This window comes from Pipistrellus hanaki (assembly GCF_964339955.1).
Source record: "Pipistrellus hanaki genome assembly, chromosome: 20".
NCBI lineage: Eukaryota > Metazoa > Chordata > Mammalia > Chiroptera > Vespertilionidae > Pipistrellus > Pipistrellus hanaki.
In genome coordinates, this window is record NC_140522.1 from 2,291,730 (window position 1) to 2,316,616 (window position 24,887).

General features: G+C 58.7%; 2 protein-coding genes across 8 annotated transcripts in view; one reads left to right on the top strand and one right to left on the bottom strand.

Annotated features, from left to right (window-relative positions):
* Nucleotides 1-6,183, bottom strand: part of TAF5L (TATA-box binding protein associated factor 5 like) — an 11,755-nt gene extending 5,572 nt beyond the window's left edge. For 2 of the 7 annotated variants that reach the window (XR_014793587.1, XM_084868719.1), the window contains exons 1-3: nucleotides 6,028-6,183; nucleotides 652-796; nucleotides 213-317 (exon numbers count right to left, since the gene is read on the bottom strand). Coding sequence is in view for 6 of the 7 variants with exons in the window: in XM_084868719.1 (XP_084724845.1) it covers nucleotides 213-317; nucleotides 652-793 (247 nt within the window). In the remaining variant the exon portion in view is untranslated. The other 5 variants (XM_084868720.1, XM_084868722.1, XM_084868721.1 and 2 more) reach the window with 5 other exon arrangements.
* A 164-nt stretch (nucleotides 6,184-6,347) lies between these two features.
* URB2 (URB2 ribosome biogenesis homolog) lies at nucleotides 6,348-15,655 on the top strand. Its single transcript, XM_084868670.1, has 10 exons — nucleotides 6,348-6,509; nucleotides 7,768-7,906; nucleotides 8,563-8,739; nucleotides 9,035-12,422; nucleotides 12,927-13,087; nucleotides 13,232-13,342; nucleotides 13,561-13,803; nucleotides 14,015-14,102; nucleotides 14,492-14,631; nucleotides 15,016-15,655. Exons 2-10 carry the CDS (start codon nucleotides 7,781-7,783, stop codon nucleotides 15,211-15,213), a joined length of 4,632 nt encoding a protein of 1,543 aa, XP_084724796.1. The 5' UTR covers nucleotides 6,348-6,509; nucleotides 7,768-7,780; the 3' UTR covers nucleotides 15,214-15,655.
* The last annotated feature ends 9,232 nt before the right edge of the window (nucleotides 15,656-24,887 follow it).

Genomic DNA, 24,887 nt, shown 5'->3' on the forward strand with positions numbered 1-24,887 from the left:
GAAGGATAGTTAGAAACATCTATGAGATCCATTAGTTGCCTCCTGCACACCCCCTACTGGGGATGTGCCCACAACCAAGGTACATGCCCTTGACCGGAATTGAACCTGGGACCTTTCAGCCCACACACTGACTCTCTATCCACTGAGCCACACTGGCTAGGGCCGCAGGACTTGTTCTAACCCGGGAAAGGCTCCTGGTGCTGAGGACTCACCGGTGAGGAAGTTCCGGAGCCGCCCGAACTGCACTTCATACTGCTGGGGCTCGGCCTGGCACGGGGTCGCGGACACGATGTTGGCACAGCCGGACTCTGATTGGACTAAGGAGAAGGCACACGATGGGGATGGAGAAAGAATTATTATTATTATTATTATTATTCTTTTAAACAGATATTTCTATTGATTTCAGAGAGAAACATCCATGAGGAGAATCATGGATAGGCTGCCTCCTACTGGGGATGGAGCCTGCAACCCGGGCCTGTGCCTTGACCTGGAAATGAACTGTGACCTCCTGGTTCGACACTCAGCCACTGAGCCACGCCGGCCGGGCAAAGGAGGTATTTAAAAACACATATTTTCACTGGCTTCGGAGCGGAAGGGACCTTGCTGTGCCTCCCCCTGCCTCCTGCCGCCGGCCCGGAGCGCCGCACCCACCGGTGAGGTTGGCTGCCATCTCCTCGGGGGTCTGGGACAGGCGCAGGCCTTGCTTCAGGGACCCGTCGGTGTCCACGTACTGCCGGCGCTTGAGGTAGCAGGACACGGCCATCTGAATCTGCTCGGTGCGCACCCGTTTCATGACCTAGAGGGGGGGAGGGGGACCAGAACACGGGGCCGTCAGGGATCTGGGGGCGCATCCCGTCCAGCTGGGATGCTTCCCTCGTGGCAAATCAATGCTAGGAAGGGACCAGCCCCGTAAGCTGCTAAGAAGCAACACAGATTCCTCGAGAACCAGCCGGTGGTGGAACCCCACAGGTCACCCCGACTCCACTGAACGCCCAGATTCCACCCCCCCCCCCCCCCCAAGCTTTTCCTTAGACACATTCAACGCGCACACAAGACCAGCGGGATGTGGGGCCCTTTGGGCTCCTGCCGGCTCCCCAGGCCGAGAAGCAGGCGGGAGGCGGCACCAAGCAAAGACCTGGGGAATTCAGGAACGAGATGACGAGATGCCGGGAAAGGGAGAGGCTGCTAATGGGGACAGGGAATGCTATGCTCTCCGCCCCCCCCCCCCCCTTTTTAAATAAATATATTTTCATTGATTTCAGAGAGGAAGGGAGAGGGAGAGAAACATCAAGAGAAACAACGACTGGTTGCCCCCACCGAGGCCAGGGACCCAACCTGGGAATAGAACATGTAACCCTTCCGTCTGAGAGCCACGCCGGCCAGGGCTTCCATTATTATTATTTTTCAAAATTTAATAAATCTTTATTGTTCAGATGATCACAACTGTTCCTCTTGCTTCGGTTATTTTTAAATGAAGACTCTGTAATTGCTAACGTAAGAATGCTGCTACTTGGAGAGTGGGGGTCCCTGCTCCGCATGCACCTGTTCATCAATGAAGACAGACCAGTTTCTCTGTGGTTAGCTACCGTATCAGTTTGTCGGCTCCCAAGATCCTCCTGGGTCCCTAACCTGGCTACACTTAAGCATCTCGTCTGTGTGTGTGTGTGTGTGTGTGCGTATGTAAGTAAACACTTTCAGCCCCGAGATCCTGGTTCAACGTTATATTTAGAGGAAAAAAAATTAAAGGCAGAGAGATGTCGACAGGCCTGTCCCAGTTTGGCCCGAAGCCAGGGCCATTCCATCAACCCACCAGCTTTGCCCCCCCCCCCCCCCAGCCCTCCAGCTAAAGCTGCTTTTCATCCAACTTCAAGAATGCTCCGTCTCCAAACTCGCCCGAAGCAGCCCCATTTCCTCGTATTTTAGCCGAGGCTAAAATCTGCCCAGATTTCCCACGACCCATCTCTCGTCGCCATGGGGATGTACCTTGTATCGACGCGTGTCCCTCCGTGTTCCAAGTAAGAGGGGAGTCAGGGACCGTATCTCTAAAGAAGAACATTGATGTGGGAGATGGGAACACGGAGACACGGGAACAGGCCCTGCGGTGACACAGTGTCCTCGGGGTGTGACAATGTGTGTGCGGGTCTGCGGGGGAGGAAGGGGGAAGATAGGAGAGCCGAATTGGGGTCAACACAGCAGGGCGTGAATAGGAACGCTAGGGAAATCTGGCCACATTTGGGATCACTGGAAACTGGTTTGTAAATCCTCATTTTAACAAACCTGTCCAAATGGCCATTTCCATGGATCCAAAACAGCGCTTACAACACGGCATCTTCTCCGAGGGTGGGACTGGGGTTGTTAAGGGCAGGAAAGCGGGTTTTAACTCTCATTTACAGCCTCAACGAAAACACCAGAGACATGCCTGGCCGGTGTGGCTTGTTGCTTGAGTGTCGACCTATGAACCAGGAGGTCACGGTTCGATTCCCGATCAGGGTACATGCCCGGCTCAATCCCCAGTGGGGGGCGTGCAGGAGGCTGCTGATCCATGGTTCTCTCTCACATTGATGCTTCTGTCTTTCTAAAAATCAGTAAAAACATGTTTTAAAAATTCTCAAAAATAAAAATCTGGCTCTAGCTGGTTTGGCTCAGTGGATAGAGTGTCAGCCTGCAGACTCAAGGGTCCCAAGTTCGATTCCGGTCAAGGGCATGTACCTCGGTTGCAGGCACATCCCCAGTAGGGGGTGTGCAGGAGGCAGCTGATTGATGTCTCTCTCATCGATGTTTCTGACTCTCTATCTCTCTCCCTTCCTTTATGTAAAAAAAACAATAAAAAAAATATAAAAAAATAGTTGTTTAAAAAATAAAATAAAAATCTGTAGAGAAGTCAGTTCCCCCCCTCCACAATTGATTTCCATAGTAATAATATCCATAAATGGACACATTAAAAAAAACAACCCAATTCCTTAAAATAGACCTGTCACTGGAGAGACTCAGACATATATTGTAATTTCAAGTTAACCTGCTTCGCCTTTTAAATGATAAAAGTCTTTAAAATATAAATTGAGTTTGGATATAATTATTATATCTTTGTTGAAATTTCAGAATTTCCCAGGATTTTAAACTTCCATACAATGCCTTAACTTTTCCAGGTAAAAAAGAGGTGATCATAGAACTTTTCCCTGTATGTCACATGATCCGTATTTCTGGAATTTAAAAGGAGGATTCTCACACAATATGTATGTATCTCTTTCTCATGGGTCAATAGCGCCTGCTGTGTAGCGAATCCTCCAACAAAGTTGCTCTGTAAATCTGGGACGTGATTATTTCCCTGCTTCATAGTAACAACCTTTCAGGAGAAACCACAGGAGCGTGGGGTGCAAAGACTTCTGGGAACCCGGCGCACGTTTAAGATGATGGCACCTAACTCCACCCTCTCAAGTTCAAATGCAATGCTATCTATGGTCAGTGGAGGGGTGCTTGGAGAGAGATTTTTCCCGAGGATATTTTCCCACTGATTTTTAGAGAGAGTAGAAGGGAGCAAGGCCTGAGAGAGAGAGAGAGAGAGAGAGAGAGAGAGAGAGGGAGAGAAACAACCTCCAATTTTTCATCCAGCAGGACTATCCAATTCGACTTCCTGCACTGACAAAGCTGCTCTAGGTCTACACTGTTTAGTCTGCAGCCCCCAGCCCCCAAACACCAGTGCAATGAGGGAACTGAATGCTACATTTTAGTTACATTAAATTTAAGTGACCACATGGGGCGATGGATAATGGACAGGCGGCACAGCTCTGGAGCGTGCCTGTTACTGTGTATCAACATCAGCACCTCAGCTTTCAGAGGTGAGCTCACCACGTGTCCCAAAACATTTCTGATGACTAAACGCTAATACTTTGTTAAAGAAACAAAACAAAAAGAAGAGCTACTTTTTATCACTGACAAACACTGTCCGATCACTAAGATAGAGATACATTTCAATACATCTTCCCAGAAGGAAACTTAATAGCCTGCTAAACACAAAGATTTCTGAATGGAAGGTCTCTGTGGTGTTTTCAAAGTCTCGCCAGTACGCCTTCCTTAAGCCTCCTTCAAGTTAAAAAATGAGAGGGAGCCCTGGCCGGTTTGGCTCAGTGGATGGAGCATCACTGGAGCCACCCACACTGGCCCTCCAACCTGGCTAGGCTACGGCCCACCCACGCGTCACAGCTCAGCTCAGCTGCACCATCTCTTCCTTCCGAACGCTTCCTTGAGCCCAGCTGGCATGGCTCAGTGGTTGAGCACAAATCTATGAACTAGGAGGTCAGGGTTCAATTCCCAGTCGGGGAACATGCCCGGGGTGCAGGCTTGAGCCCCAGTGTGGGGTGTGCGGGAGGCAGCAATCAATGATTCTCACTACTGATGTCTCTTTCTCACTTCCTCTCTGAAATCAATAAAAATATATATTTTTTAAAAAAACAACAACAACACCCAACCACATACAAGCCCCCGACCCCCGCAATACACACGCAGCTTCTGAGCAGCGAGGTGAGACCTGCACCCAGTTTCAGGGGGAAAGCAGCACCCACAGACCTCACCGCTCAGAGGCAGGAGCCCCCGAACCGTCCCATCGGACTCATCGCCGATCACCAAGAAAAGTGCTTTGGTTTTTCTGGTTTAACAGTGGCTTTCAAGGCAGCAGGAAGGACAGAATCTTGGTAGCGAAAACCAAAGCTTGTTTACTTCACATGTCACCAAAGGAACTCAGGCCCTCAGGCACCTGGCAGGCACTCTGACAGAAGGGGAAGGGTAACAGCCAACAGGCCATCCTCGCAGCGTGCTTCCCCGGCGCCAGGCATGGCCGCCGACCCTAGTCCTGCCTGGGGTCCCCTGTCCCAGATCCACCCACGTCGCATGGCTCCATGGTTGTAACCTCAGGTCTGTGTGGTTCCCAAGCCCCCACCCACCTCGCCAAGTTTCTCTGAGCTTAAAAGTGTGGCCAAACTCCCCTTCCTACTCTCATTTTTCAAGATGTTTAAACAGAGCCCGGGCTTAGGCTGGGGGGCACGGCGGCCCCCCAGCCCCCCACCCCCAACTCGGGTATAGGGCACACTTGTGTCACCTTACAGACCGCAACCTCCGCCCCTGCGGATCCGCCCAACACAGCACCCAAACGCTGCTCCTGAGCCTGAGGGATCAGTCCCAGGCCCCAGCCTGCAAGGTCAGGGGTCGAATCTAGGACGGCGCGGGGTTGGCACCCACCTTTTGGGAATCCTAGGAGCCCACGCGCCCGCCCGCCCCGCGATGCGCACGACCCAGACAGACGCTCGCACAAAGTGCCGGGAGAACGCAGCCAGCTCTCCGGGCTCCACTTCCGCCAAGTCTAACAGGACACCCCTGTCCGACCTCGCCATCCACGCGAGGCGGACCCACGCCTCACCCCACACGCGTCCCAAAAGCCCGGGGACCGCGAGTCCCGCCTGAGCGCCCCAGTCACTCTCCCCCGGCTGTCAGGCGTGGAAGCCCCGCACGGAGAACCCTGCAGGTGGGGATCCGCCGGCAATGACCCCCCCACAACCAGCCTCCCTCCCCCGCGACCATCTCCCTGTCACCGGCAGGAGCGGCTGCACATCCTCCGCCCACCACCACCATGTGCGAAGTTGACTCTGGAGTTCGGCCCGAAGACATTTCCTTCTTCCTTCCGCCAGAAGGAGATGGGGACCGGTGCCCCCGCGCCCGGCGGGCCGTCCCGAGCCGATCGTCCGGCCCCCACACCCGGCAGGACCCACCCACCCCGCGCGGGAACGCACCGCCGCCCGGGCCAGGTGCCGCCGCCGATCGCAGGCCACGCCGCCCGCGGCCGCCCGCCCGCCCGCGCGGGACTCGCAGGCCCAGGGCGGAGGCGCGGCCGCCGCGCCCGCGCAGCGCCGGCCCCGCCCGCCCCGCCCCCACCGCGGCCGCCCGCGCGCCCCCGGCCCCGCCGCCCGCCCGCCCGCGCGCGCGCCCGGCCCGCGACCCCCGCCCCGGCCTCCCCGCCCGCGCGCGCCCCGCACGCACTGAGCATCCCAGGCGGCTCCGGCTCCCCCCGCCGCCGCCGCCGCCGCCGCCTCCGGGATCGGGCCGCTTCCGCCTCCGGCGTCCCCGCCGCAGGGTCTCGCGTCGCCGGGCGGCTCAGCCGGGCCCCCGCGCCCCGCGCCCCGCCGCCCCCGCCGCGGCTCTGGGCGGCCGCCCCATGACTGACGGACGGACGCGGAGCGCGCGGCGCGGGCTGGGCCGCTCGGGCCGCCGTCTCCGCCAATGGGCGCGGCGCCTCGGCGCTCGGCTGGCGATGCCTGGCGTGCGCGCCCCGCCCCTGGCCACGCCCCGCCCCGCGCGGCCCGCCGCCGCCTGTCGGAAGGAACGGGGCCGGGCCCACGTGGTGCTGCATCCCCGGAGCCCCGACGGCCGCCCTCGCCCGCGATCCCCGTCCTGGCCGGGCCTGGAGGGGCGCCCCAACCTGGGGACCCATCTCCCTCCTCGCCGGCCGCCCGCGGCCACAGGTGAGCCCCAACCTGGGGACCGATCTCCATCCTCGCCGGCCTCCCCGGGCCACAGGGGAGCCCCAACCTGGGGACCCCAGACCGCGGACCGCGGACAGGTTAGATCCGATCCAGGATCCGCCTGGAGGGGGGCACCCAACCTGGGGACGGCCGGCCGCCCGCACCCGCGGCCCCTACCCAGGGTGGGCCCCGAGGCGAGCCGCTTACCTTGCGGGAGACCCTCCGCCCCCGGCCCGGCCCCTCCCGGGGTCGTGCTCGCTCCTTGGGCGGGATTCCGCCCGTAGCCGCGCGTGAGCAGCTTTTGCGTGAGAAATCGCGGGGATCGCCGTCCGCCTCGGGCTGGGCACCCCCCTTCCTGGGTCGGCTGGAGGGAGGGTACCCCGAGCGGAGCGTGGGGTAGATGCCGGAGGAGGGTCCCTGGGCGTCTTTGCAGCCAGTTGTGCAGACACTTTGTAACTAACTACCTTGTAGCCCGGGCGATGGCTACAAACTTACTGAACTTGGGAGTTAAAGGAACTCGTTGTTGGGTGCTGCTGGACGTTTTGACAAAACAGGAAAATGACAGCGCCTGAAGGGGCCTGTCCGGTGGAGGGAGGGGTACAACGCTCCATGCAAGCGCCCTTCACCAGCGTTTGCTCATTCCGTGTTGAGGGGACGTTCTGAAGGGGGGTCTGTAGGATTTCAGAGCCCATGGATTTATTTAAAAAGTGCAAGCAATCCAACTGTAAATGCTTTCGGTTTGACAGTTTTATATTAGAATCATGCATGGACTGCGATTATTTATTTATATATACGGTATATATCATTTATTTTTTACAGAGAGGAAAGGAGAGGGAGAGAGTTAGAAACATCAGTGAGAGAGAAACATCCATCAGCTGCCTTCTGCACACACACACACACACACACACACCCCCACTGGGGATGTGCCCACAATCAAGGTACATGCCCTTGACCAGAATCGAACCTGGGACCCTTCAGTCGCAGGCCAAAGCTCTATCCACTGAGCCACACCGATTTCGGCATGAATGGATCTTCTTCCGTTGGGTTTTGCCCAGTTGAGTTCATGCATACTCACTTACCTTTGAGGATGCGATGTTTGAGCATAGATTACGATGCCCTGAGAGATCATCATCATCTGGACACTCAGTGTATATATATACATACACACATGTATTATGTAGACAGTAAGATTCGTAATGTTCATTTCCTGGTGCCTGTTGAGTGTGCCCTTGACTTTTTCCATCGTGTTCCATTGCAGGTGAAGTGGAGCAATGGCTGCCGTTTATTCTGGCATTTCCCTTAAGCTTAAAAGCAAGAAAACTTCCTGGGAAGATAAACTAAAGCTAGCGCACTTTGCTTGGATTTCCCACCAGTGCATCCTTCCCAACAAAGAGCAAGTAAGTTTAACGGGAAATGTACGTTTCTATAACCTGCTATCGTTCCCAGTTATGTAGACTGCATGTTGACATTTAGTAAAAAAAAAAAAAAAGTTAGAAGAAGAGAGAAAAAGCTGGGGAAGGAAACATAGAGCATAACTACATAGAGAAGTTAAAAGAAACTGCTAGGCTTTCACTTGAAGTTTTAAAAAAAAAAAAATATTTTTTATTGATTTTTTTACAGAGAGGAAGAGAGAGGGATAGAGAGTTAGAAACATCGATGAGAGAGAGACATCGATCAGCTGCCTCCTGCACACCCCCTACTGGGGATGTGCCCACAACCAAGGTACATGCCCTTGGCCGGAATCGAACCTGGGACCTTTCAGTCCGCAGACCGACGCTCTATCCACTGAGCCAAACCGGTCTCAGCGTGAAGCTTTTTTTTTTTTGACCTCAGATGAGACCAAGTTGTTTTTATTCTGTGATGATAATCACTTTACGATGTGAAAGCATCTGTGTCGTAGGCTATTACCGAAGGCGGGGGTGAGAGGGGATGGTGCCCCTGGCGTTGGGATCTGGTGGTACCTGGTTTGTCTCTGTCGATGCCCGGCGTTTTTATTTCCCCGCAAATAGCTTCACTTATTTTCCGAGTCTGTTTCTTCTTCTCCCACGTTTAGGTGTTACTGGATTGGGCAAGGCAATCGCTGGTCTCCTTTTATAAGAAGAAGCTGGAGCTGAGGGAGGACATTGTTGAAAGGCTGTGGGTCTATATAGATAATGTTCTGCGTAGCAGAAAGCTGCAGCGCCTCCTCAAGGAAGGAAAGACGGTCACCCTCCAGATCTCCCTGGTCAAGGTGGGAATCCCTCGAGCAGTGCCATGTGTGTGACATGCATGTCTCTCAACTTTCTGTCAGCGCTGGAGGCTTATTGGTGTTAGGGTCGATTATATCGATTTGCAGGAAATGTCAAGGCGGGGGAGAAAGAAATAAAATCCTACATAGTAAAATGCTAAGATGCAAATTGTCCCCTCCACCAGGGGGCGGCAAGAGAGAGTGGATCGATTTGTTGTATTTTGTGTGTGGGGGGTGAGGAGGAGTGTTGGGGTGGTTTAGGGCCAGTTACGAGCTTGCTTGCTTTCCTAATGCTCAGGTCATCAATGAGAAGATCGCCGAGTTCTCCCTCTCGGGGTCCCAGAGGCATGTCGGCGCGGTGCTCAGCTGCTGCCAGGCCATCCTGTCCACGCCGGCCCTCGCGGTCACCTACACGGCCCGGCAGGAGCTGCTGGTGGCCCTGCTGAGCCAGCTGTGCCGGGCGGCCTGCCGGCAGCCGGAGGCCACCGCCATGGTGACCCCGCTGTTCGAGGTCATCCACCTGGCCCTGGGCCAGTACCTCTCCGTCCAGCAGCAGCAGGTCAACCCGAGGCGGGCCTTCGGGGAGCTGACCGGCCACCTGCTCCAGCCCTGCCTGCTCCTCCGGCACCTGCTCTCGGCGGGCACGTGGGCGCAGGCCGGGCCGGGCCAGCTGCGGCCGGCGCTGAGCCGGGACCTCCGGAGCCAGCTGGAGGCCGTGCTGCGCGGGGGGGCCTTCCAGCCCGAGCTGCTCGCGTCCTACAAGGAGGAGCTCCTGGACCAGCCGCCGCCCGAGGACGCCAAGAGGGGGGCCATGAAGAGCCTGCTGGCCCCCGCCGGCACCGTGATCGCCGGGCTGGCGGACGCCGGCTTATGTGAGCCGCCCCTCCGCGCCGCCGTCGTGGCCGGCTCGGCGGCCTTGCTGTACAGGCTCTTCCTCGACGCCTACCTCCAGGAGGGCACCCAGCTCCTGTGCTTCCAGCTGCTGCCCCGGCTCTTCGGCTGCCTGCGGGTGGCCCGCCTGCCGGAGGGGCCGGAGCCGGAGCCGGGCCTGTCCACGTCGGACTGGACCACGGAGCTCCTGGCGGTGGAGCAGCTGCTGACCTCCGTGGCCGGCAACAACATCTACAACATCGCGGCCGACAAGATCCGCCACGGGGAGGCCCAGTTCCGCTTCTACCGCCGCGTGGCCGAGCTGCTGGTGCGCCGCCCCCAGGCCTCCGTGCCCGCCTGGTTCCGCTGCCTCCGGGCGCTGCTGTCGCTGAACCACCTCATCCTGGAGCCCGACCTGGACGGCCTGCTGGCCGCGGCGTGGCTGGGCGCCGACGCCACGGAGCCGCGGACCAGGAGGGCCCAGGAGGCCCTGCTCCGCACCCTCTTCCAGACGTACGCCCGGCTCCGGCAGCTGCCGCGGCTGCTCGAGGGGGTGCTGGGGGTGGTCTGCCGGCCGGCCGCCGCCCCCGAGGCACCGAGGCCCCCGGTGCTGGCCGCCGGCCCCGCCTCGGCCCTCCGCGACTGCCTCCTGGACCTGCCGCCCGGCCAGATCCTGGACGCGTGGGCCCTCGTGCTGGACACGTTCCAGGCCTCCGTCCTGCCCCGTCTGCGGGGCGACGCGGACGCGGCCCTGCAGGCGCTGTCCCTGAGCGCGCTGCTGCACTGCCTGCTGGTGCACGCGCCGTGCCCGGACGCCGGCACGCCCCTGCCCGTGGTCCGGCGGACGCGGGCCGCCATGGACCGGATGCTCCGCGAGCTGGTGCGGCCGCTGCTGGGCCTCCTGCCGGCGCCCCGGGGCCCCGGCCCCGAGCTGTGGCTGCGGAAGGTCAGCGACGCCGCGCTGCTGCTGGCGCACGCCTGGGCCCAGGCGGACGCCGCGTTCGGCCTGAACTGCAGCCGGTATGGCGCCCCGGCGGCGGCGGCGGCGGCGGCCCTCGAGGCTGAGGCCCCGGAGCGCCCAGACCGCCCCCCGCTGCTCCCGGGCGTGGAAGCACGCCGCTGGAGGAAGATCGAGAAGGTGGCGGCTCGCTTCGACTCCGTGGGCAGGCACTGCCTGGAGCAGCTCTACCTGCAGAGAATGAAGAGGACACTGGTGCAGGCCGCCGGCTCCGCGCCATCTGAAGAGGCCCTGGGGACCCTGCGGGCCGACGCCGCCTGCATCCTGGCCTCCGGCCGGGACAGCCTGGCCCGGGGGGCGGCGGCGGCGGCTCCCTGGGACGGGCAGACGGGGACGGTGAGTGCGGGCACGTACCCCGTGGCGCACTGGCACCTGGTGGTGTCCAACCTCACCATCCTGGCGCCCTACCTCGGGCCGGGCGACGTGCGGGACCTGGCCGGCGTGCTGCTGAGGACGCTGCCCGTGAACGGAGCCCCGGACGGCCCCGCCGCCGACGAGGAGGAGGAGGGGGAGGAGGGGGAGCCGCGGGTCACGCTGGGGAAGCTCTCCCAGGCCGTGCTCCACAGCCCCGTCTTCCCCGAGCTGCAGACCCTGCACGCCGCCTTCCTGACCCGCCTCGCCGAAGAGTGCGCCGGCGTCCTGCGGGCGGGCGTCCGGGGGGACCCGGGGCCCCTCCGCCAGCAGCTGCCCTGGCTCTTCGAGGAGGACCCCGCGGACATGGCTCCTTGGGAAGCCGGGCTCGCCAAGGCGGGTCCCGAAGGCCCGGAGCCCAGGGGGGACGTGGCCCGGAACCTCCTCTCCCTGGTGCAGGGCGGCTTCCCCGTCCGGCTGGAGGAGGGGCCGCTGGGGCGCCTCCTGGGGCTGCTGGACGTGGTGTCCGCCCTGCAGCTGGACAGCCTGGCGGCCCCCTGCCACGCACGCTACTTCCTCCTGCTGCTGTCTGCCGCCCTGGCCTCCCCGGGGGGCTCCTGCTCCCCCTCCCTGGCCCTGAGGTTCCTGACGGCCTGCTACCGGCTCCTCGGCCGCCTGCAGAGAGCCAGGAGCGGCCGCGCCGTGCTCAAGGTCATGTACGCCAGCGACCTCTGCGAGATCGTCCTGACCTCGCTGCTCAGGGCCTGCCGCGGGCGGTGCGTGGACGTGGACGGGGACGGGGACGTGGATGGGGACGCCGCCCCCTGGCGGGAGTTCCTCCAGGCGGCCGGCACCTTCGTGGAGCAGCTCCTGCAGGCGCTGGTGCAGGCCAAGCACAGCCTGGTGCTCAACTTCGGGAAGATCCTGGCCTTCCTCTCGGAGGCGGCCGCGGGCGCCCGGCAGGGGCAGCGCAGCCCCCAGGGCCGGCAGCTCCTGCTGGTGTCGCTGACCGCCCTGTGCCGCGCCCTGGGGCCCGTGGTCCGGGAGCGCAGGCCGCAGCCCGAGGCCCCCGAGGTGCTGCCGGGGCTGCTGCGGCAGGCGGTGCTGCGGGCGGGCGCGGCGCTGCAGCCCTGGCCGGCCCGGGGCCCCCCGCCCGCCGCCCCCCTCGCCGCGGTCAGCGCGCTCCTGGAGGCCGACCTGGGCCTGCACCCCGAGACCGAGACCGAGACGTCCCAAACCCCGGACGGGACGCGGCTCTCGCACCCGACCCTCTACCGCACCGTGTACTCGCAGCTGCTGGCCGAGCTGCCCGCCCTGGCCCGGGACGCCCCGGCCTTCGGGGCCGCCACGCACTTCCTGGCGCTCTTCGTGTGGGCCCCCGAGCTGCACCCCGCGGGGGAGCCGGTCCTCGACGCCGTGTTCCACTCCGTGAGACGGGTCCTCGCAGGTAAGAGGGCTCCTCTTGGGCCAGAGGTCAGGTGCAGGCAGGCGGGGCAGGCGTTAGCAGCGGCCTGCAGGGGCCCGGAGGCCAGGGGGGTGGCGGGTGAGCCTGGAGTGAGGCCGACACTCCGCAGGGGGAGCCCCAGGAGCTGGGGCTGGGGCTGGGGCGCCCATTGCACTGGGGAGGGGGTTGAGGGGCATGGAGACCCCGAATCTGGGATCGCACAGCTTGTGGGAAACTAGGAACACACGTCTCAGCCCTCGGTCCCTCTGCCCTGAGTGCTGGACGCAGCAGGTAAAGACGGGGTGCAGGATGGGGACAGCCTGCAGCGGCCCCACGGCTGGAACAGTAACAGCCGCCCGTCCGTGTTAGGCCCGCCGGGTGGGCGTCGTGTGGGAGCGCCTTCTGGCTGGGGATGCCGGGCCCTGCGGGTCCCCGGCTGCTCCCTGTGTCGGCCCGCGGCCACTCTGATGTACCCCCCTCCCCTTTCTGGTCCCGTCTTCCCCGCAGACCCCACAGTCCCAGCACCAGCCATGCAGGCCATCGAGCCCCACCTGGGTGCCCTGCTCGCCCGCCTGCTGGAGGCCGGGAGCACCGAGGACTTCCGGGCGGTGCTGCAGTGTGTGCTCCGAGGGCTGGACCTCAGGAACGCCTGGAGCGCGGACCGGCCGGTGGGTGACCCCCCCACCCCCACCCTGGGCCTCCCCCAGCCGGGTCTCCCCCAGCCGGCACACGGATGGGGCACCAGCAGCCGCTCGGTCCCAGGGGGGTCTCGGCGGGGTGGTCTCTGCCACGTTTCTCCTCTCTCTCCGCAGGCCATCTTGTCGGCTCTGACGCTGATCAAGTTGCTGCTGGACTGCCCGGTCAGCGAGGGGCAGGCGAGCCTGTTCTGGCGGGCGAGCCCCCAGATCATCACGGCCCTGACTGTGAGTGTGGGCTCCCCTCACCCCGATCCCCCCCCTCTTCCGCCCAGACCCAGGACAGGGCGGCCTCGTCGCTTCCACCTGCCCGTGGACCTCACCGGGCAGACGGGAGCGGGGACAGCCTGGCTCAGGCCATCTCCCTTCCTGCCGCCGCCGCCGCCTCGGGCTTTGTTGTTGATTCTTCTAGAACCACCTTCCCTCCCTCCCTCCTCCTCCCGCAGCTGCAGACCCGGGAGGCGTGCCAGGAGCAGCCCGCGGCCGTGGCGGTGGTGGAGTCGGTCCTGGACGTCCTGGCCGCGCTGCTGCGCCGCGGGGAGGGCGCCATCCGCAGCCCGCACCACGTCAGCCTGGCCTTCGGCGTGCTGCTGGCCGTGCCCCTGGACCGCCTGGCGCCCCCGGAGCTGGGGCGCGTCTTCCCGCGGGTGCACAGCGTGCTCTTCGCCATCCTGCAGTGCCACCCCAAGGTGAGGGCCACCCCAAGGTGAGGGCCGGACAGCAGCCGTTCCTTTCTCTTTTTTGGTTTTAATGTGTTTTGATTGATTTTGGTGAAGAAGAGGGAGAGAAAGAAGCCTCAGTGATGAGAGAACCATGGACCGGCTGCCTCCTGCACGCCCCCCACTGGGGACGGAGTCCGCAACCCGGTGCCCTGACCTCCTGTGTCCATGTTCGTTCCAGGTGATGCTGAAGGCCATCCCTTCCTTCCTGAACTGCTTCCACCGGCTGGTGCTGTCCGTGATACGTGAGGGACGGCAGAGAGACAAAGGTAATTCGGCGTCCTTTCTCTCTCTCTCTGAAAATCAGTAAGCTGCTCTTTTTATACAGATATACGTTTTTATTGATCTCAGAGAGGAAGGGAGAGGGAGGGAGAGGGAAACATCAACGATGAGAGAGAATCAGGGTCAGATGCCTCCTGCACACGCCTAGTGGGGATGTGCCCACAACCACAGTACACGCCCGGGACCCTTCAGTCCGCAGGCCGATCGGCGCTCTATCCACTGAGCCGCACCAGTCAGGGCTCTTCCCTTTACAAAGAGCTAAAGAGCGGGAGAGAGGAGAGCTGTGAGGAACGTGGGGCCGCGGGGACCAGGTGGGATCAGCAGGAGGGAGCGCCCACGCGGGGCCTCACGGGCCCGGACACGCTTTGCCCTGCAGGCGGTGCGGAGGACCTGCCGGGGGTGCTGGCGTGCGCCCGCCTGGTGGAGCGGATGTACAGCCACCTCGCCGCGCGGGCCGAGGACTTCGCCGTGTTCTCGCCCTTCATGGTGGCCCAGTACGTGACCGAGGTGCAGAAGGTAAGCCGGCTCCCTGGCCTCGCTCGGGTCTCATTCGTGCATCTCGGTTTTTCACCTTTGACCTTAGAAGCCAGAGGCCTTGGGACTCTAACCACTGAGCCACACCAGCGAGGGCCAGAGTCCAAGTTTTCCTGCTCCCAGTAAACACATGGCCGTCACGTGCTTATTTACCTGAAGCGACCCCTGTGGTGCTTCAGCCCAGGTTTTTGTGCACTTGAGTTGGCTTCTGTTTTTCCCTGAAATATGAGCTTGAGATAGGCATGCTCAGTATGTCAGCTGGTGTAAGACGGTGTGTTAAGTTGGAGGCAGATGTGGGAACTCCTCGCCGGGCCTGCCTCCGTAGCCTGGCCCCGCCTTCGCGCTCACGGGCATGTCCTTCGCCAGGTCACCTTGTACCCGGCCGTGAAGTGCCACCTGCAGGAGGGCATCTACCTCATCCTGGACCTCTGCATCGAGCCCGACGTGCAGTTCCTGCGCGCCTCGCTGCCCCCGGGCATGCGGGACGGCTTCAAGGAGCTGCACAGCGACTACGTCAAGTACCACCGCGCCAAGCACGAGGGCGAGAGGCGGTACGCCGTCTGAGGACACGGGGAGAGGCAGTGCCCCGTCTGAGGACACGTGGGGAGAGGCGGTACGCCGTCTGAGGACACGGGGAGAGGAGGTGCCCCATCTGAGGACACGGGGAGAGGCGGTACGCCGTCTGAGGACACGGGGAGAGGCAGTGCCCCGTCTGAGGACACGGGGAGAGGCGGTACGCCGTCTGAGGACACGGGGAGAGGCAGTGCCCCGTCTGAGGACACAGGGAGAGGCGGTACGCCGTCTGAGGACACGGGGAGAGGCGGTGCGCCATCTGAGGACACACGGGCCGGCATGGCTCGGGATGAGCGGCGACCTATGAACCAGGAGGTCAGGGTTCAATTCCAGGTTAGGGCACTTGCAGGAGGCAGCAGGTCCATGATTCTCTCTCATCATGGATATTTCTCTCTCCCTCTTCCTCTCTGAAATCAATAAAAATCTACTTGTGCTTTGTGTTGTGTTTTTTCCATTTCATTCTTAATCTATTTTTCTTATTTAAATTCTTTGTTCAAAGTATCACATATAGTCTCTCCCCCCCACTGACCACTCCCCGGTGCTCCCACCCCCAGCACCTGCCCGCGCCACCTGTTGTCTGTGTCCGTGGGTTATGCTGTGGGGATGGTGCATTGGAGCAGCAGGCGGCCTTCGCAAGGGCACAGGCTGTCTCCAGAGCTGGACTCCAGGCCGTGTCTTTGGTTTTGCCCGTGGGGTCCAGTGCTCAGACCGGAAGGCCACTGCTCTCATACCACCTCTCTCAGACACCGACCCTGCTGGGAGGCAGGGATTCTAGCCCCCGATTCCTCTGCTTTTGGAGTGTCCCTGGGGCACAGACCAGCATGGAGCAGTCCCCCAGGTGTCCTGATGGTGGCACTGCAGAGCTGCGTTGGGAAGGGAGCTCAGATGCCTTCACTGGGAGGAAGGAAGGAGGAAGGAGGGGTGCGCACCCCATGTCCTCCCAGCCCTGGGCCCCACACCCAAGCAGGGCCGGTTCAGCTTCCTCACCGCCATTGCCGCTGGCACTCCAAACCTTCTTCCTCAGGAAAGAATAGTTCCCAACGCTATTTTTTAAGAATGTTTTTTAAAGTGATTTCAGAGAGGGGAAATATCAATGATGCGAGAGAACCATTGACCCAGCTCAGGGGGGTGCCGGGAGCTCAACCCACGTGGTCACAGGCCCCTCCCGGTCCTCGGTGCTGGGTGAGGGCAGATGCCAGGGCGGTGGTTATTCCTTGAGAAGCAGGAGGACCGTGCGTGAGCGGAGGAGTATGCATGCGTGCAGGATGATGCATGAGCAATCTCTGCACCCTACTTCCCCCAGGCCTCCCCGGCATCTGCCCCCAGGCGGGGGTGAGGCTGCTGGAATGTCTAAGCTGCCAGTGTCCTGGGCCTCCAATGTTCTCCACAAAGAGCCGTGGTTTGGTGGGGGGGGGGCCTGAAGGCACCCATCAGGGGGTGCTGACAGAGGCGAAATGTCACGGAACAGAAATGGCATTTGGGCGTGAAACCACATGGAGCTTCCAGAGCCGTGGAGGTGGCGGCGAGGGCGGGAGAGAGAACTAACATTTAGCCAGCGCACCTCCTCCCCAGTGTGAGCGGGACGGGCACAGCTGACGTGCGAGTCACACAGAGGGACAGACTCAGAACTGACACGTTCCGCTTCCACTTCAACCGCCAAGCTGATGTAAGGCCGAGACCGAGTCTTGGAAGACGGGGCCCGGCCCCCCAGCCCAAATCACGATTCCTGCAGGAGCCACACCTGGGGTGAGGGCATTACCCACGGTCCCCAGCTTAGAACCCTTGAAAGCCGAGAGAGTCTTAAAGCTACAGGAGGGCCACGGAGCGAAGACTCTCTAGGTTTTTAACTGTTTCCCTCGCTCTGCAGGTGCCTCACGTGCATGTGATCGGACAGTCATTTTTACTTATTTTTTTTATATTTTTACTAGATGCACGAAGATTTGTGCAAGAGTGGGCCTTCCTTCTCCTGGCTGCCAGCACCGCCTTTGCGTCTGCTCCATGCTTCCGTGCCTCTGGGTCTAGTTTGTGCATCTGTGTGTTTTGTGCACGCGATTCCACGTATGAGTGAGATCACGTGGTGCTTGCCTTCCTACGACGGAGCGTGCGGGATGCTCCCCGCACACCTGAGGGCGGTGTGGGAGGCTGTACGCCTGCTGCCCAACCTGCCTTTATCTGGGCCCCAGGACAGGCCCCACGGAAGGCAGTGGAGGCGGGCAGGCAGGGAGCTCCATCCCTCCCCCAACCAGAGGCCCCTCTTCACCGGGGCGGGCTCAGGAGAAAAAGCCAGAGGCCTCGAGGTGGGCGGGCGGAGAACACCCTTGGGTTCCTCTGGCCGCTGCCTCTTTTGCAAACAGGAGACCCTAGAAAGGCCTGGGGGGCAGGGCAGCCATGGGGGGGTGCGGAGGGGCGCTCGGCTGGAGTCTGATTCTGTCCCTGGAGCTCAGAGGAGCCCACGCCCCCGGCAGGAGAGAGGGGCCGGAGCCTCGGAGCCTCCGGGGGGCGCCCGTCTCTCTGCGGTTCATTCTCAGCACACTGGTTCACGGCCAGGGCTTCTGCCCTCCCAGCCCCAAGCCCTCGTCGCTATGGCAACAGTCTCTCCCTCCGGCATTGGCAGCGGGTTTCCTGAAAGGGCCTCTGTTCTGGACTCAGTGAGTCCACCTGCTGCTCCCCCAGCCCACCCAGCCTCTGCCACCGCCTGCCCCTCCGACCCCACTGCCTGCGGGGACACCAGGTCCTCTGTCCCCTGTCCATGGGCCACCCGGCCTCCCGGTCCCTCATCACCTGTCCATGGGCCACCCGGCCTCCCTGGTCCCTCATCACCTGTCCATAGGCCACTCGGCCTTCCTGGTCAAAAGTCCGACTGGATAGAATTAAAACATCCAGCCCGGCCAGTGTGGCTCAGTGGCTGAGCGTCGACCTGTGAACCAGGAGGTCCCAGGTTCGATTCCCGGTCAGGGCACATGCCCCGGTTGTGGGCTCCATCCCCAGTAAAGGGCCTGTAGGATAAGGTGACCAGATCGTCCAGGTGTTGGTGGGATAGTCCTGATTTCTAACAATTTTTCCCCGCGTCCCACGGCGTTTTAAAAAAGTCCCGGTTTTTGGAAAGAATCTTTCCAATGTTTCCAATCTTTCCAAAAATCAGGACTTTTTTTAAACACCTCGGGACGCCGGAAAGATTGTTAGAAATCAGGACTGTTTTGGAAGTGGGGTTGGAGGTGGCGTTCAGAGCAGTCTGGAGCCCCAGTCTCCTTCCCGCCAGGGCAATCCCGCGGCACAGCCAACCGTCCCTTCTCTGCGCGCAATGTGTGCGCCTCCGGGGCTCTGCCTTTCACCGCTCCCCCGAGGTTCCGCCTTACAGCCTAGCTCCCTCTGTTTGAGCCTGGGTCCCCAGGATCTGGCCTAGAACTGGGGTTCAGAGCAGTCGGAACTGGGGCCCAGCACAGTCGTAGTTTTATCTCCTTCCCGCTAGGGAACGCCAGCCAGGCACTCGGCCTCCCTCCTCTCCGGCTCCATCCTCTCTGCACGCACAGCGTGTCTCCGTACCTTAGGCTTTTACAGCTCCTCCGCTCTTCCTTCTGGCTTTCTCCTTGCTTCTCGTTGTAGAATTTCCAGTCAGATGACTTTCCTGTAGTTCTGGGTAATGTCCATTTTATATTTTAGTTGTATTTTATTGAAATTGTTGTGTGCGGCTGCGGCTAGCTGTTTCGCTGTGCAGCCATCTTGGATCCTCTCTCGGATGTCGAAATCAGGACTGTTTATCGCCAACACCTGGACGATCTGTCACCTTACTGTAGGAGGCAGCCGATCCATGAGTCTCTCCCATCTTGGATGTTTCTCTCTCCTCTCCCTTCCTCTCGGAAGTCAATGAAAAGGTATTGTTTAAGAAAAGGCACGAAGAAGTGGTGATGAAATGGGGGACGCACAGGAGGCCTGTATTTTAAGAATCGCTCTGAGGGGAAGAAGAGAGTCCTTGCCAGGGAGGGAGACCGTGTAGAGCAATGGTCGGCAAACCGCGGCTCGAGAGCCACATATGGCTCTTCGGCCCCTTGAGTGTGGCTCTTCCACAAAACACCATGTGCAGACTCGCATACACGTACCGGTGTTTGGCCTGGATAAGTCTATTTTGAAGCAGTGGCGTTAGAACACTCAAGGGGCCAAAGAGCCGCATGTGGCTCGCGAGCTGCAGTTTGCCGACCCCTGGTGTAGATCAACGCCAGCAAGCCTCTTGATTCTGGGTATTTTCCTGACAAGCCGACCTGCCCCATCGGGAAGCTAGAATTGGGGGGCAAAAGAAGCCTAGACACCCTCCCATCAGACTGTCCCAACACCTCCCGATCGAAGGCACACGTTGCCATATCTGTGAGCACTCTACGAGGGACGGGGCAACGTTCTGACTCATAAAGAAAGATACCTTTGAGCCGGTTTGCTCAGTGGTTAGAGCATCAGCCTGTGGACGGAAGCAGTCACAGGTTCAATTCCAGGTCAAGGGCACGTACCTTGGGGTGCAGGTTCGATCCCCTGCCCAAGTCAGGGCACTGATAGATGTGTCTCTCTCACATCAATGTTTCTCTCTCTCCCTCCTCCCTCCCTCCCATTTTTTCTAAAAAAAAAATCAATGGGGCTGAAACCGGTTTGGCTCAGTGGATAGAGCGTTGACCTGCGGACTGAAAGGTCCCAGGTTCAATTCTGGTTAAGGGCACGTACTGTACCTTGGTTGCGGGCAGCTGATTGATGATTCTCTCTCATCGACGTTTCTGGCTTTTTATCCCTCTCTCTTCCTCTCTGTAAAAACTCAATAAAAAATATATTTTTTAAAAAAATCAATGGGAAAATAGCCTTGGGTGAGGATTGAAAAAAAAAAAAAAGATAGCTTTGAGCTGTGAGCCGTGACCTCGAACTGGGCAAGAGACACCGTTGTTCTGCTCTGTAGGAATTTGTCATTCGGGACCTGGGCAGAAGGGATGAATACAGAATACATTTTCTGTATTCTCACGTTGTGTGTACTCACGTGGGTGTGGGGACGGGACTCGGGGAGCTGTGTGGCTTATGGCCGTTCACGTAGGGACCACGGCGCGGAATCAGAAGCAGGCAGCGTCGGGGTGACTGCGGGAGAGGAGAACCTGATCATTTACATTCCTGTCCAGGCACAGACGTCGCTCCAGCCACTCGAGAGCCATTTGCGTTTAGGGTGACAGATGAGCTGCAGGTCCCGCCTGAATGCAAAATCTCCTCCATCCACGATGCCTGGCGATGTCAGTTGACGAAATGGCGTTACGGTGCCTGCAAAGGGTCTCTCCTGTTTGTGGATCAAATTATAACACAAACTGAATTCTGGGGGGTCTTAGCCACGCCTTCACATTGGGGTGTCACTCCGTCCACAGGATAGGGCCAGGAGGAATTTCTTTTTATTTATTTATTTTTTTAATATATTTTATTGATTTTGTACAGAGAGGAAGAGAGAGGGATAGAGAGTTAGAAACATCGATGAGAGAGAGTCATCGATCAGCTGCCTCTTGCACACCCCCTACCGGGGATGTGCCCGCAAGCAAGGTACATGCCCTTGACCGGAATCGAACCTGGGACCCTTCAGTCCCCAAGCCGACGCTCTATCCACTGAGCCAAACCGGTTTCGGCTCTTTTTAAAAAATATATATATTTTATTGATTATTTTTGTTTGTTTTTTTTATAGAGAGAAGGGAGAGGGAGAGAGAGTTAGAAACCTCAATGAGAGAGAAACATGCATCAGCTGCCTTCTGCACTCCCCCTACTTGGGATGTGCCCAAAACCAAGGTACATGCCCTTGACCAGAATCTAGTACATGCCCTTGCTGTCCAGCCAGGCTGGCCAGGGGGAGGGGACATGGGTCGTTGGCCGGCCTGCCTGCTGGTCGAACTCCTGGTCCAGGGGACAACTTGCATATTAGCCTTTTATTCTATAGGCTACACACATTTAGCAGCCAGAAGATTATGTGTTCAGAGAGCATCATCATCATCTGGCCACTCTGTGTGTATTTCATTCCCTTTTGCTGGTTTTCCAAGTAAAACTCTGTGAAATCCAATCCAGACCTGTCCCCAGGGGTTGGGGTGGGGGTGGAAGGGGGTAAGAAATACCGCCGCTGACCGAAGTGACCCCGGGTCTCCTCCTGGCCTCGCTGCCGTAAGGAGAGCCCAGCACAGGAGGAGCCGGAGGAGGGAAAACGTGATCGATGAGAGTTTAACCTCCGGTTCAATACGCTTTGTCTCGCGGTCGGGCCTGAAAGGGCTGAGGCGGGCGGCTCTGTGTGAAAAGTCGCCTTGATGACTCATCAGAAGCACTTACGTCTGGGGGATGGCGCGGATAGGAGAATGCTCGAGAGCCATTCCTGTGCTGCTTAGCATTTATACGACACCGGCCCCCAGTCCTTCATCCTTCGCTGCGGGGCCCCGGGGCCACGCTGGAAAAGGGATGAAAGAAAAACGTGAATTGTGCCATCTTTAGCCTCTGTGCTTCCAGATCCACGGCTTCATCATAGGAATATACGTTTCGGACAGCTTGTTTAGATCCTAGTGTGACATGGGACAGCTGTAAGGTTTAATACCTACGATTCAGAAACTCAATCTTCAGGGTCAGTGTCTCTCAGACACAAGCTGTCCTTGACTGTCATGTGGTCAGGGAGTCAGCAAGGCTCACCTGTCTGAAGCTGTACCCCCCCTCCCTCTCTCTCCCCCCCGTAAGCAAGTACAGGGTGTCACAAGCTGTTTGGATGAGATTTCATTGTCTGCCAGACACTGACCTGAGATCGTTCTGTTTTTTAACATATTCACCGAGTCTTCAGAGCAGACCTGTCATGCATGTGTTTTTTTAAATAGACATTTTTTAAAATTGATTTCAGAGAAGAAGGGAGAGGGAGAGCGAGAGAAACATCAATGATGAGAGAGAGTCATGGATCGGCTGCCTCCTGCACACCCCACACTGGGGATCCAGCCCACAACCGGGGCCTGGGCCCTGACTGGCAATCGAACCGTGACCTCCTGGTTCCTGGTGGATGCTCACCACGGAGCCACGCCGGCTGGGCGCGTCACGTTTATATATTTTTCACATATTCATGCACACCTTTCTCCTGTTTATAGGGGAAAAAATAGGCCCACAACCGCACAGCAGCGAAGTTCATTAAAACCATTTCAAAAATCACTTAAGCAATTAGCCGACGAGAGGTCTTTGGAGCTAATGGCGTGCCGGAGCGGAGTAAGCACTGGCAACGCCTCGGTTAAATTAATTAATCCGGAGTTAACGGCGCTGGCCGCCCGCCCTGGCTCGGGCGATGGCGTCGGCGTGGGAAATCGCCGACAGCTTGCTCGCCGTGAGAGTCAGATCCGACGTTCGTCGTGGTCAGCGACCCACCTGCCCACAGGGCTGAGGTGCTCTGAGGATGGGCCCCAGGACCCGCGCATTAGAGCAGAGGAGTCGGTGACAATACAGCGAGGAGGACCGGGAGGACACGCAGGGAGCTGGGGCAGGAATGATGGGAGAGGAGACTGCAGGCGGAGGGCGGTCTGAATCCGCAGGAGCCAGGAAGACAATAGCAGAGCCCGGCCAGTGTCGCTCAGTGGATAGAGCATCAGCCTGCGGACCAATGGGTCCCGGGTTCGATTCCAGTCAAGGGCATGTACCTCAGTCACAGGCTCCTCCCCAGTCTGGGCGCTGGTTGGAGCATGGGCAGGAGGCAACCCATCCATGTGTTTCTCTCCATCAATGTTTCTCTCTCTCTCTCTCTCTCTCTCTCTCTCTCTCTTAAAAAAAAAAAATCAATGGAAGAATATCTTCAGGAAAAAAAAAAATAAGGCCAAATACTGGCAAATGGCAAGGAGACAGAAAGGGCGTCCCCAGCAGCCGCCGTCGAGGTAAACATGTACATCATCACAGAATGTGCTCTGAGGAGCCCTGGCCGGTGTGGCTCAGAGGATAGAGCGCCGGCCTGCGGACTGAAGGGTCCCAGGTTCGATTCCGGTCAAGGGCATGTGCCTTGGTTGCGGGCACATCCCCGTTCGGGGGTGTGCAGGAGGCAGCTGAGGGATGTTTCTCTCTCGTCGATGTTTCTAATCTCTCTCTCTCTCCTTTCCTCTCTGTAAAAAAACCAGTGAAATATATTTTTAAAAAAGAATGTGCTCTGCGGTTCTTAAGGGGGCCCTCAGCTCACGCTTTATCCGGCTTTCGGGGGGTGTTGCCACTCACACGCTGCATGATGTGTAGGGGAAGCTCCCGGGTTGGATTTCACTGGCCGAGTGCGTTGGCTCTGATAAGAAAAATGCAGAGGAGAACTCTGCTAGCCGCTGTGATAAATGAGGCCTCCCTCGGCAGGGCCCGGCTCCCCAAGGTGCTCTGGATGGAGCACAATACAAACACACGCCAGGGATCCCCAAATAGCAATTTACCAAGGCCCCCTCATCCAGCGGGAAGATGGATGGGACGCCACAGGGGTGGGCGGGACCATCCCAACTACGGGTTAGCATGGCTGTAGCTAAGCAATCCCAGTGTGAGTGTGTGTGTTGTGTATCATGTATTATTTTTATTATTTAAAAAAATATATTCTATTGATTTTTTACAGAGAGGAAGGGAGAGGGATAGAGAGTTAGAAACATCGATGAGAGAAAAACATCGACCAGCTGCCTCCTGCACACTCCCTACCAGGGATGTGCCTGCAATCAATGTAAATGCCCTTCATCGGAATCGAACCTGGGACCCTTCAACCCACAGACTGACGCTCTATCCACGGAGCCAAACACGTTTTGGCATTGTGCATTATTTTTAAAATATGTTTTTATTGATTTAAGAGAAAAAGGAAGATTCCTGGTCAAGGGCACAGGCCCGTTTTGTGGGCTCAATCCCCAGTGGGGGGGCATGCAGGAGGCAGCCTGTCGATGATTCCCTCTCATCATTGATGTTTCTATCTCTCTCTCCCTCTCCCTTCCTCTCTCTGAAATCAATAAAAACATATTTAAAAACACACACATGCACACACACACACACACAAACCTAGAGGCCCAGTGCACAAAATTTGTGCACAGGTAGGGTCCCTAGTGGCTGTCAGCCGAGGGCACCCCCTGCTACCACTGGCCCCGCCCCCTGGTCAAACCTCCCAGTCGAGGGGGCAATTTGCATATGAGGCTTTTATTCTATAGGATAATTTAAAAAATGAAGGAGCTCTTATCCTAAAGAGCAAACCCCTGCTCTCACCTGTCTCAATGCCTTCACGCCAACACGTGGGTTATTTTTTTTCCATCTTCTGCCTTTCCTGGGATTTCTTTGGAGTTCGTCCGCTGCTTCGGGGCACACGCTGTTGCAGGACATGAATAATTGAACATAACCAATTTGGGCGATAAATTATGGATCGCAGATGCAGAGTTATTTGGGAGCCGGGGCTCTGCGGGTTGTAGCAAGGCCCTGGAATATTAAGAAGGCGCATCTTTAAAAAAATGTGTTATGAGCCGAAACCGGTTTGGCTCAGTGGTAGAACATCGGTCTGTGGACTGAAAGGTCCCGGGTTCGATTCCGGTCAAGGGCATGTACCTTGGTTGCGGGCACATCCCCAGTAGGGGACGTGCAGGAGGCAGCTGATCGATAATTCTCTTTCATCGATGTTTCTAACTCTCTATCCCTCTCTCTTCCTTTCTGTAAAAAATCAATAA